At 48.7% G+C, this 12,881-nt stretch overlaps 1 protein-coding gene across 6 annotated transcripts in view; it reads right to left on the bottom strand.

Annotated features, from left to right (window-relative positions):
- EVC2 (EvC ciliary complex subunit 2) overlaps positions 1–12,881 on the bottom strand; it is a 156,265-nt gene that overhangs the window by 8,394 nt on the left and 134,990 nt on the right. For 5 of the 6 annotated variants that reach the window (XM_074395877.1, XM_074395878.1, XM_074395879.1 and 2 more), the window contains 2 exons: positions 8,136–8,350; positions 6,326–6,413 (listed from right to left, as the gene is read on the bottom strand). In XM_074395877.1, the coding sequence (XP_074251978.1) occupies positions 6,326–6,413; positions 8,136–8,350 (303 nt within the window). The remainder of the gene's footprint in view (positions 1–6,325; positions 6,414–8,135; positions 8,351–12,881) is intronic. The other variant, XM_074395880.1, reaches the window with a different exon arrangement.

Below are 12,881 nucleotides of genomic sequence, written 5' to 3'. Positions count from 1 at the left end.
ATCACCTCCCTCTCATCTCCATCTCCATCATCATCATCACACAGCCTTCTCCCCTGTCCCTGACCCTCCTGCCTCCCTCTTCTAAGAACACATGGATGATCCAGGGGAGTCCCCCCGCCCCGTCTAAAGATCCTTAACTTAATCACGCATCAAATCAAAGTTCCTTTTGCTACGTAAGACCACACTCGCAGGTCCCAGGGATTGGGACATGGTCATTGTTGGATGTCTTTATGCAGCGTGCCACAGCACATTGCTGGTGCATTTACTCACTTATTCACTCATAACATGAGGGTGGAGACCTACTAGGTGCCAGATGCCCTTCTGGGCACTGGAGTGAGAGCAGCGAGTGAAATAAAGTCCCTGCCCTCACCAGGGTTACAGTCAAGTCAAAGAGACAGATGTAGGCATTCAAAACACAGATAGGCAAGGATGAAACATGAGGTAGGACAAAGGGACAGAGGGTGATGGGTAGGGGCAGCCTATGTTTTAGATGGTGGTCAGGGAAGGCTTCTCTGAGGAGGTGACATCTGAGCAGCCATCTGCATGCAGGGAAGAAGGAAGCCATGGGCAAACAGAGGCAGAAGGGAAACCAGAGCAGAGACCCCGAGAGGGGAAGCTGGCAGGGAGCATGGGACAAGGACAGGGATGGAGAAAGGTCAGAAGGACAGAAGGTCAACTCACGTGGGGCCTTTTCACCATGTAAGGATTTTGCCTTGTATTTGCACTGAAATGCGAAGTCATGGTAAAACCTTAAGCAGGGGAGTGGCATGCGCTGACTTTCACTTTTAAAAGGTTGCGTTGGGTGTTGTGTGAAAATGGACCATCTGCAGCAAGAGAGGTGGAGGAAGAAGAGTATCCCAGGCGAGGGATGAAGGCAGCTTGAACAGAGTAGGGGAGGGAGGTGGCCAGGGGTGAGCCGACTTCAGAGACATATCAATGGCAGAGCCAGTAACTTCTGTGGAAAGGAGGAGAGAGATACAGGATGGCACCAGTCTTCCACTGGGTAAAGGGAGCTGCCATTTACTGAGATTGGGGAGCAAGTGTGGCAGCGGGAATGACGTTCCCTGCAGCTCCATTTGGACAGAGGCACTAATGGAGGTGTGCGGCCGGCAGCTGTGGGTCAAGCCTCAAGTTCAGGAGATGGATTAGGAGTGAGCCATATGTAGATGACATCAACAAGGGAGTGACCACAGCTGGAGAGGAAAAGAGGCCCAAGGACAGCGCTGTTGGGTGCTCAGCACCCAAAGGCCGTGAGGAGCAGTGTCCAGCAAGGGGCCTGAGCAGGGGCGGCCAGGGGTGGGAGACAGTGAGTCCAGGTGCCAGAAGTCAAGGAGAGAACGTGTTCAGAAGGGTGGGCTCGGGGGTCAGGGACCACAGAGAGGCCAGGAGAAACAAAGACAGGGACTCGACCACTTGGAAACGCAAGGTCGCTATGACCTTGGTAAGTGCTTTCACTGAAGGCACAGGGAAAGGCACTGCTCCAAATACCACAGCTCCTTCCACATCCTGACACTCCCTGTCCACGGCCTCCCTCCACTGTCACGCCGAACTACTCGTCCTTCCCTGACTGTTGCTCTCCAGGGCCACTCAGCCCTTACCCATGAGCTTCCTTCTGCCAAGAACATATTTCTCCCAAGCTACTCTCTGTCTCTCTCCAACGCATTCTTTTGCACTCTGCACGACTCTTCCCCGACCCCACTTTCTGGGTCAGGTGTCCCTCCTCTGATCTCACACTGGTTTTAACCAGCTCTGCTGTAACTGCCCCATTTCCAGTGTGCCTCTGGACCTAGGCTCTTAGGATGAAGTCACTGATGCACAATTCCCTGTCTCCAGCACTTAACCCAGTTCCTGAAACAGAGCGTAACCAACAGACATTTGTTGGATACAAGATGGATAAACAGTGACTTCATAAACACCCTGAGGAAGAGGGATCCCACCAGTCAACGTGGGGATAGACCAGCCCATTGCCACAGCCCTTCCAGCTGCAATGATCCCTGATCACTAATCCTCCAGGTAAGTCAGTTCACCGGGTCAAGTCTTCCTGAAAGAGGTGACACAAAAAGCATCCATGTGGGTCATGAGCTTTGAATCTGATGCCGCATCTACAGACGGAAGTGGATCACAAGGGTAAAAAGAGAACATTTGCACATTGCTGGTGGGAATGTCAACTAGTTCAACCACTATGGAAAACAGTATGGAGGTTCTTTAAAGAACTAAAAGTAGAACCACCATTTGATCTGGCAATCCCATTACTGGGTATCTACCCAGAGGAAAAGAAGTCATTATATGGAAAAGGCACTTACTTGCACAAGCATGTTTACGGCAGCACAATTCACAGCTGTAAAAACATGGAACCAACCTCAGTGCCCATCATCCGAGTGGATAAAGAAAGTGTGGTGTATATACACCATGGACGACGACTGAGCCACAGCGCAGAATGAAATGATGGCCTCTGCAGCAACTGGGATGGAGCTGGAGGCCATTATTCTAAGTGAAGTAACTCAGGAATGGAAAACCACATGTCGTATGTTCTTATTTTTGAGAGGAGCTAAGCTATGAGGACGTAAAGGCATAAGAATGATATAATGGACTTTGGGTTCTCACGGTGGGGGGGGTAGTGAACGGATAAAAGACTACACATCGGTACAGTGCACACTGCTCGGGTAGTGGCTGCACCAAAATCTCAGAAATCACCAATAAAGAACTTAGCCATGTAACCAAAAGCCACCTGTTCCCCAGTTGAAATAATAAGAAAAAAAAATTAAAGAAATGGACCATAAAACAACACAGGGACATACTCTCTAGGCAGAGGAGGGCGACAGAGAGGCCAGGAGTGGCCAGTGGACAGCCTCTCTCCCCGCTTCCTCCCTGCCCCTCTCCACAGGATGAAGGAGCAGCAGGAGGAGGAAGGACACATGGACGTTGGAGGACTGAGCTTCCTGATGATTCTTTTCTCTGGTACAAAAAAGAAAATGGCAAACTATGGGGCTTCCTCCAGCCTGGGTGTGTGGGTTCATTTGACATGTCAGTTTGGCTGGGCCACTGAGCTCAGATGTCCAGTTAAACATTCCTCTTGTTTCCGTGGGGAATTTTGGGATGAGATTAATATTTAAACTGGTGGAGTCTGAGGAAAGTAGATTGCCTGCCACAATGTGGCTGGCCTCAGTCGATCAGTTGAAGGCCTGAAGAGAACAAAAAGGCTGACCAGCCCTGAGCAGATCATACTTCCAGAGACCGCTTTTGGATTCGAAGTGCGTCTCCTTCCTGAGTCTCCAGCCTGCAGGCCAACCTTGCAGAATTTGGACTCACCAGCCTCCACAATCCTGTGAGCCAATTCCTTAAATAAATTTCTCTACAGAGACACATCCTATCAGTTCTGTTTCTCTGGAGAACTCTTATTAATACACAGGAGTTGGGAAGAAAGAAATTCAGCTGAGTATATATTATTAGGCAGACTATGCCGAGCATCAAGCTGGGGACCAAGAAAAACAACAACCCTCCCTGGTCCCTGCTTCCCAGAGCTTCCAGTGTGGCCGCATTTACTCCTCATAGAGCCACTTCTTCAGCAGAGTGCTACTGTTTGAGCATTTGTGTCTCTTCCAAAATTCATGTTGAAACTTAATCCAAATGCCGCTGTATTAGGAAGGGGGGCCTTTGGGAGGTGATGAGTCCATGAGGGCTCTGCCCTCAAGTATAGGATTAGTGTCTTATAAAAGGGCTCCAGGGAACTAGCTAGGCCCTTTTTGCCTTGCCATCCCCTCTGCCACACAAGGACACGGTCTTCCTGCCCTCCGGAGGACGCAGCAACAAGGCACCCTCTTGGAAGCAGAGAGCTGTCCTCACCAGACACTGTATCTGAAGGTGCCTTAATTTTGGACTTTCCAGCTTCTAAAATTGTGAGAAAATTGATAAAGAATTTCTAATTCTTTTTTTTTTTTTTTTTGAGGCAGAGTTTCACTCTTGTTCCCCAGGCTGGAGTGCAATGGTGCAATCTCAGCTCATTGCAACCTCTGCCTCCCGGGTTCAAGTGATTTTCTTACCTCAGCCTCCCGAGTAGATGGGATTACAGGTGTGTGCCACCATACCTGGCTAATTTTTTGTATTTTTAGTAGAGACGGAGTTTCTCCATGTTGGTCAGGCTGGTCTGGAACTCCCAATCTCAGGTGATCTGCCTGCCTTAGCTTCCCAAAGCGCTAGGATTACATGCGTGAGCCACCGTGCCCAGCCAATAATTTCTATTCTTGATAAATTATCCAATCTAGGAAGTTTGAACAATAGCAGAAGCTGACTGAGATGCATGCAGAGTTCACAACTGGAAAGGGCCCACAATCTAGAAATGAACCTGGGTGAAATTCCACTGGTGATACTGGCTTTCTGTGAAGTCTCAAAGTGGCAAAGAAAAAGGTGGGGAAATCAAAGTTGAGAGTGGGAGGTGGCTCAGTTATGCAGAGACACAGGCCAGGGGTGGCCATCTGCTTCAGACCCTTCAGAGCCGGTCAGGAAGAGCGCACCAGGTTGGGCTGAATCCTGAGCCCCCCACCAGCAGCGGCGAGCCCTCATGCCCTCACCACCTCTCTGTGCCTCAGTCCCTTTACTCATAAAACAGGATAATACTGCCTGTTTCCCATCTTTCTGCAAGGATTAAATGAATAACGGACCTAAGTACCTAGGACAGCACTCAGTGCATGACAGGTGTGCAGGAGGCACCAGCTCCTCCCTGCCTTGTTTGGACACTGTCACTCCAGTGCCAACACTGGTACCGTGCTTTGTACAGTCGACAGAATAATGACCCCTCTCCAAAATGTCCACGCTCCCATCTTGGGACCTACGAAAATGTCACCTTACAAGGGGAAGGGTACTTTGCAGATGGGAGTAAGGTCAAGGGCCTGGAGACGGGGTGGGAAAGCAGTTAGCTTAGATTATCCAGGTGGTTCCAATGTAATCATCATGTAGATCCTTAAAAGCAGAGATTCTTCCTTCTGTGTTAGGTCAGAGAGAGACACAACAAGGCCAGAAGAAGGGCCAGAGAGATACGATTTTGCTGTCTTTGAAGATGAAGAAAGGAGGCCATGAGCCAAGGAATGTAGGTGCCACCGGAGGCCAGGAATATCCCCTGGCTGGCAGCAAGAAACAAGGACCTCAGTCCTGCCACCACAACGGACCAAACCCTGCCAACTACTTAAGTGAGCAGGAAACAGATTCTCCCCCTAAAGCTTCTGAAAGGCAGGCAAATCTGCCAACACCTTGATTTTCGCCTGGAGAAACCCAGGTTGCATTTCTGACCTGCAGAACTAAAAGGTAAATTTATAGCTGTGATAAGCTGCTGCTTGTGTTCATGTGTGACAGCAGTGATTAAAAAAACGAATCCATTCAGGAAGCTGGGTGTGTCTGTGGATGTAGCCGGCTGGACACCTAAAAGTGCCCCAACCCCTCCTCCCTGCTGACTCCCTTCTCAGAGGCCGGGGTAAGTGAGCTGCACCTCCCCTGCAGCTAGCAGGGCCTGCAGGCCAGCTTTCAGGTTGGGAGGGGAATCTGCTGCAGGGACTTGGGGGCATTTGTTTCCTTTATGAGAAAGAGCAGGCATGGTGACAGTTCTTCCACTTCCTCTTTGTTGCTCTGAAAGTTATGGCAGCTGGAACTGTGAGAAGGAACTGTGGAAAGAATCGCAGAGCATGACCCTGATGTCACTGCGTCAGCAAGCGCCTCTCCGGAGGCATGTGGCTTGCATTCACCACTGTCTGAAATCATATTCCCTGCTACTTACAGACACCAGAAGCGCAGGAAGCCCCTCGCAGGATGCGTATAAAACCCGACCAGTAGCAGACAGTCAGGTACGTGACTGCCTAAGGCTCCACGCACGGCCTCGGGGCTGTGTATACGGAAGGGAGGTGAGTGCTGCAACTCTGGCCAAGGATGAGAAAGGCTGGCTGATCTCACCTCAGAGAGGTGTCGTGTGGGGTACAATATCACCGACTTACGGCTCTGGCCTAGTTTTCTCTTACCCACTTTGTTCCTGGTAGAACCTAGTTTTTGTATATTAAACTTAGTTCAAGATAGAGAAGAAGGAAAATATCTGGGTGCCTGTCAAACCACAGAAAACATCGACGGGGGAAACGTGATTACTGTTGTGGTTGCTGCCATTAGCACTGACTGAGTGTCCTCTGTGTGTGCTGGGCTGTGCCAGAGGCTTTGCACACATGTGCTCTGCGGTTCCCAAGGCTCCTTCTCATCACCATCCTGCAAGTGAGGAAATGCGGACTCTGAGAAAAAGATGGAGTGATGTGCTGGCCAGGGGCGGCCTCAGACATGGCCAGTGGCCTCTCACCTGGCTGTACAGGGTTGCGAAGGTGTCTGCCTCCATGTTTTCCAACAAGTCTTCTAGGACGACACTGTTCTGTTGCTCTTCTCTCAAACTAGAGTGAGAATAAAATATACGTGAGTTTGGTTTTGTTAGAAAGTGATACTATGAGATCATCTAGTGATTTATTTATTTATTTAGAGATGGAGTCTCACTCTGTTGCCCAGGCTGGAGTGCAGTGGCATGATCTTGGCTCACTGTAACCTCCGCCTCCCAGGTTCAAGTGATTCTTCTGCCTCAGCCTGCCAAGTAGCTGGACTACAGGTGCATACCACCATGCCTGGCTAATTTTTGTATTTTTAGTAGTGACGGGGTTTCACCATGTTGGTCAGGCTGGTCTCAAACTCCTGATCTCATGATCCACCTGCCTCGGACTCCCAAAGTGCTGGGATTACAGGCGTGAGCCACTGCACCCAGCCTAGTTATTTTAATAACAAAAGAATCACACATCTAAGCCACACAATTTTAAAACTATGTCTATAGAAAGAGATGGCCAGAAAGACTGTCTTCCTTTTCTTGCCTAGGCTACTCTGCACATAACATGTCAAGGAGGGTTCCCTGGGAAGGAGACTCCTCGCAGTGAAAAGTTTCATGGTAGGTACAATGAGACGTTTCTGTGACTTTACAGGGTGATCTCTGTGATGCTGCTTGGAAAACTCTGCCTCAGTCCTCGTGGTGATGACCAAGAAAACCAGGATCCGGGGTCTATATCCACCATGCACCCTTGGGTTGAAGCAGACTGAGAACCAAAGGTTGGCACCTGATGCCCACACGAGGGGGTCTGCTTAACACACACCTTAGCCAGGTCAAGTTGGCTTCGTGGATCTCACCCTCATGCTCTTGCTGGCTAATACACCCCAAAGCTTCTGCGGGCGCAACTCAAATCAAAAGTCTGATCACAAGCCATCTCCTCCAGGAGCATATGAACATGATATGCCCTAAAATCCCAGGCTAAATTAAGCCAGAACCTTTGAGCATTTTCCTCCAACCACACAAATGAAGCCCCCTCGCACAATGATTTCAATGGGACAGAAATGCACTTCGATGTGTTTATACAGAAGAGCGTCACAAAACATATGAAAATCATCTGTCATCTCACTGCCCAGAAATCACATCTATTGAAATTTGGTCTATTTCCTTCCAATTAATTTGGTGTGTGTGTTCAAAAAGTAGCCACACTGTGTATAGACTTTGCCTCCAGTCCTTTCCACGTTCATTTTTTATTCACGGTGGAAAAGTATGAAGCTGTTAAAAATTGTGTTTTTCCAGGAGTTCTTGATGCCGCAGCCGAGGCTAAGTGTCTCCTGTGAATTGAAAACAACACAAAGAACAACAACAACAACAACAACAAAAAGCCTGAGGGACTGTTTTATAATTTTACAGAAGCAGGACATAAAATACTATGTTTGTGGTGAAACTGGAATAAGGCCGAGTCTAGTTCATTGTCTTTGCCAGTGTCAATTCACATACCATGACTACGTAAGATGTTACCAAGAGGGGAAGGGTACATGGCACTCTCCCTACTATCTTTGCAACTTCTTGTGAGTCTCTATTTAAAAATAAAAAGTTTAAAAATATTATGTTTAGCAAAACTTCAATGATATTAAATTGAAGGGAAGAAGGACGCCAGGGAAGAAGGAGGAAGCTACAAAGCCAGTAGCTCGTGCGGGAGCGATGGGATGACACCTTACGCAGGAAGGTGAGAGCCAGGGTGGGCAAGGTCAGGCTGAGTGGGAGATGCCTGAGCTCTTTGATCGCCATGGGGCACGCAGCCTACCTCTGCTGATGTTGCTCCAGTAGTGTCTGGCTCCTGCTCAGGGCTTGCTGCAGGACAGTAGAGACCTGCCTTTCAGAATCCACCTCCCCAGGTTCGTTCAGAATCCCGGGCCCATCGGCCACCCACTGCTGCCAGCTCGCCAGGGCCTGCTGTTGCTGGGCTGCCTCCTGCTGTGCCAGCTGGTCCTCCAGCTTCCTCTCCAGATCCTGGAGCTCCTGCACAAGGCAGGGAAAGACGGTGAGCCCCACTGCACACAGTAGGTGCGCTGCAGGACGTCTGACCTCCTGGGCATGTTGCTGGAAGCCTGGCATGGCCCTGTCTTAGCTGGTTCCCCATCCAGCTGTGCCACATGGTGCAGTGTAAGTGCACCACGATCTCTCACTCCTGTGTCACCTCCACGCCTCCACATACGCTGTTCCCTCCATCTGCAGTGCCTTTCTCTGTCTGTCTGACCAATCCTGTCTTCTTTCACTCCATGGCTTAAGAAGAACCTTCTTGATGAAGGGCTCCTCAGTGAAGGGATCCCTGAGTTCCTTGGGAAACGCAGGTGCCCTCAACTCACATGCCCAGCCACTACCCCTGGCATGTGCTCCATTTCCCCCATTACCCAAAATGACTGTCCTGTGCCTTTCTGCTAGAGTGTGAGCTCTTTGAGGGCAGGGCTGTGTCTCCTTCTCCCTGCCTGCAAAGTGCCTGGGTGCCTGCTGGTTGGCACCTGTCACTGTATACAGTGGAGTATCTGCATGTGCCCACCGTGGCAAAAGCCAGGCTGGAACACAGCAACCATGGCTCCACCACCAGCACCATCAGTGTGCCCGGCACTGCTCTGTGTACTTTTTATACGTAAATCTCACTGAACCTTATAACAACCCTTCAGAACACATACTCTTAGTTCTCTTGCTTTGTAGGTAGCGAAATTGAGACAGATAGAGTTAAATTAATTTGCCAGATAATGCAACTACTGAGTGACAGATCCAGAATCTGGAGCCAGGCTAGGCGGCTCTGAAATTGTTTTCTTAACCAATGGGCTACACTGTCTCTCCTTGGCCAAACAGTAATCTGCATTCTTAGGCCACCAGGATTAGATAATGTCAGCATAAGAGACTGTCCACAGCCTGCTTAGGTGGGTGACAGGGGCAGGAAGGAGGGCCCCAGGTCTTGGAGAATGTAGGCACATTTAACCCAGTATTTACCAGATTGGTCAGTACTGCAGGTGGGACTGGAAGGTGGACAAGGTGTTAAATCCCAAGAGGCCCTGGCTGGAGTTCACCGGGGAGGATGATCCTTAACCCTCCCACACAGGTACAGAATGGTCTGTCTTTCTGCAGAGAGGCCAAAGGTTGCCTCAAACACTCAAAAGGATCTCAAAGCCCCCAAGATTCTGAAACACTATTTGAGAACCACGAGAGAATAAAATCAGCCAGAGAAAGACTGCATGTCTCTGTAACATGGAGGCCACAGCACGGAGAACCTTCCATCCCAGCCAAACACTTGGGTGCCGAGGCTTTGAGAGCTCCTGAGCAGAGCTCCTAGCATGCTGAGATGTGGAACTATGACCATCCCTCTCACTACAGCATCCCACAAGGAAACACAGCCCAGTAGAGTTCCAGCAGTGTGCGCTGTCATGCTGTCAGCATTGCCAGGAGCTGGAGACAGAGAGCCCACTTCTACACAGATGCCAGCCCCAGCCCACCTCGAGGGGAAGGGAGGCTCACACCTGAGCGTGTGTCACCAGAGGAACAGTGGAACACACAGAGATTTTCAAGCACCAGGAGAGCCCTGGTTAGGAATAGAAAATAAGGTGGAAATGTGTCCCACAGTTTACAATCTGCTGATGGTGTCTCGAAACCCCTGTACCCTTACACCTGCCTGCCATCTGGTACAACTGGAATCCAAAAACTGGTTTCAGAATTGTCTTCTCTAATGCCCGATTTCCTCTCCAGGTTTTATTTATTTATTTATTTATTTATTTTTTTTGAGACGGAGTTTTGCTCCTGTTACCCAGGCTGGAGTGCAATGGCGCGATCTCGGCTCACCGCAACCTCCGCCCCCTGGGTTCAGGCAATTCTCCTGCCTCAGCCTCCTGAGTAGCTGGGATTACAGGCACATGCCACCATGCCCAGCTAATTTTTTGTATTTTTAGTAGAGACGGGGTTTCACTATGTTGACCAGGATGGTCTCGATCTCTTGACCTCGTGATCCACTCGCCTCGGCCTCCCAAAGTGCTGGGATTACAGGCTTGAGCCACCGCGCCCGGCCCTCTCCAGGTTTTAAATGCTGAGGGCGGGGACTCAGGAGCATCGCTGACGTGTTCACCTTTCTCCCCAGCGCAGAAAGAGTAACAATAATAACGATGATGATGATGATGATGGCGACAATAGGGATGACAGCAGCTGGCACTTACTGAATGCCAATATGGTGCCAGCTTTTATTCAACGTATTTTACATGAATTACTTTGTTTAATCTTCACAAAACAAAACAAGATAGGAATTTTTCATCATCTAATTTTATATATAAGGTAACTGAGGCAAAAGTGTATAATTAAATCTGAAATCATAGAGCTGGGCAAGAGTCTGAGTTAGGGGTGATTTCAGGTGTCTCTGACTCTGGGTCCCATCACTCTGCTCAAATGTCCCTAGTAATTACTCCACAGCTATCTGCTGAATGAATGTTGATGATGGATGGATGGATGGAAGCATGGGTAGAGGGAGGGAAAAGGGAAGGAGGGGAAGACAGACACACACAGAAAGGGAGAGATATAATAGATTGGGAGATTCGTGGGTGAAGAAGACATGGCCCCTACACTCCGAAAGCTCACTGTCTAGTGAGGGAGACACTCATGTACAGTTGCAGTGATGGAAATGCCACCATCTGCTTCGGGATGGAGGGTTACAGGAGCTGGAAGAGACCAACTCTGCCAGAGGGAATCATGGATGGCTTCAGAGAGGAAGTAACATTTTGAGTTCGTCTTAGACTATGGAGTTTGCAAGTCGGTAGAGCAGAAGCATTCTAGGCAGAGATCCTTCAAAGGGACACATGCCTGAATGTGTCTCCGATGCTCAGAGGCAGCAAGAAGGTCCAGGGGCTAAAACGCAGGATCTGAGAGAGGGAGCGATGAAAGGTTGGATTTTTAAATTCAGAGCTGGGGATGGGGCTGTGAGTCATCACTTTTATTTTTCAGGAACATCCCCTTAACCATCGTGCAGAGGGTTAACTAGAGTAGGGAGAAAGGAGGTAAGCAGAAATTGAGGTTAGGACAGGAGCATAGGCTTTGGAGGCAGGAGGTTTAAAGTCTGCGTTTCAGCTGTGGGATCTTGGTGAAATGACTTAATCTTCCTAAACCTCAGCTCCTTCATCTCTAGAATGGGTATGAAAACGTCATGAGATGGACATAGGTTTAAACACATAACCCACTGCTTTGGACATAATGAGAGCTCCATCGATGCTGGCTAATATCAAGCTTATTTCTGTTGTTCAGATCTAACACATCAGACAAGTGAAGCTGGGCAGCCAAAGGTGGAAATGAGAAAATCCAGGCAGAATCAACAGAAGGTGGCCAGTGGCATATGGGAGGAAGGCCAGAGAAAAGAACAGAAGATGCCAAGGCTCGGCACAGTGGCTCACACCTGTAATCCCAGCACTTTGGGGGGTCGACGTGGGAGGATTACTTGAGGCCAGGAGTTTGAGACCAGCCTGGCCAACATGGTGAAACTCCATCTCTGCTAAAAATACAAAATTAGCTGAGCATGGTGGTGCATGTCTATAGTCTCAGCTGCTCGGGAGGCTGAGGCAAGACAATCAATTGAACCAAGGAGGTGGAGGTTGCAGTGAGTTGGGATCACACCACTGCACTCCAGCCTGAGTGACAGTGACTCTGTCTCAAAACAAAAAACAATAAAATAAGAAGCAGCAGCAGCCAAATCAGACTTGGGAAAGTAAATACACAGCAATTTAAACTGAAATGCAAATACAGTGGGTACCATTTGTTTGGGGTCATGATATCTGTCAGGAGTAAGTCCATCCCACTTAAATTTGCCTATTACTGTCAGTTGGCCTTCTGATCTGACTGAGCCCTGAGTATGTTCCGAGTTCGCAAAATAGTCTGAATATTTCATCAGATAAGGTACACTTGATATGGTTTCCTTAGGAGTAATTTCTTCCACAGCATTCCATTTCATGCTTTTTTAATTCTCCTGAATGTTGAACAGCCTAAAAGCTCATTCCTGGTAGGAAAGTGGTTTACACAGAATGAGCAAATTGCAGAATGCAAGTCTAATATCTGGAACAAAACAACAGGTTTGTCTTCATTCCAAATGCAAACTCAAGTAAAAGCGTATCATATGCATTGCCTTACGACCCATTTAATAACACGCATCATCTGATTTATCAGCTGCTCCCAACTCAGGACATGCTAACTCTCTGTTCTAAACAAACTGGAGCTAGGAATTCCTCAAAAGAGTTTTAAGATAAAAAATGTAAGTGTTGTACTCTCCAATTATTACACTAATAGAAATCAGAGTGGTATCAAGTAAAAAGCACTACTCTGCATTTTAGGGCTGTACTGAGGGTGTTTCTTGGGCTTTTAGGATGAGCAGATGAATCATAAACTGAAGGCTAACTGTTCCTGGTGCCTCACTCTGCCCCTAACTCACTAAACAACCTTGGACCTGCTCTTCCCTCTGCAGGCTCTATCTCCTCCACCTGGAATTCAGGGCAGTGGTCCGCCTCATGCTAACCACCTCAAG

The sequence above is a fragment of the Saimiri boliviensis genome, chromosome 3, assembly GCF_048565385.1.
Source record: "Saimiri boliviensis isolate mSaiBol1 chromosome 3, mSaiBol1.pri, whole genome shotgun sequence".
Lineage (NCBI taxonomy): Eukaryota > Metazoa > Chordata > Mammalia > Primates > Cebidae > Saimiri > Saimiri boliviensis.
This window is presented reverse-complemented; position numbering and strand designations above follow the sequence as displayed.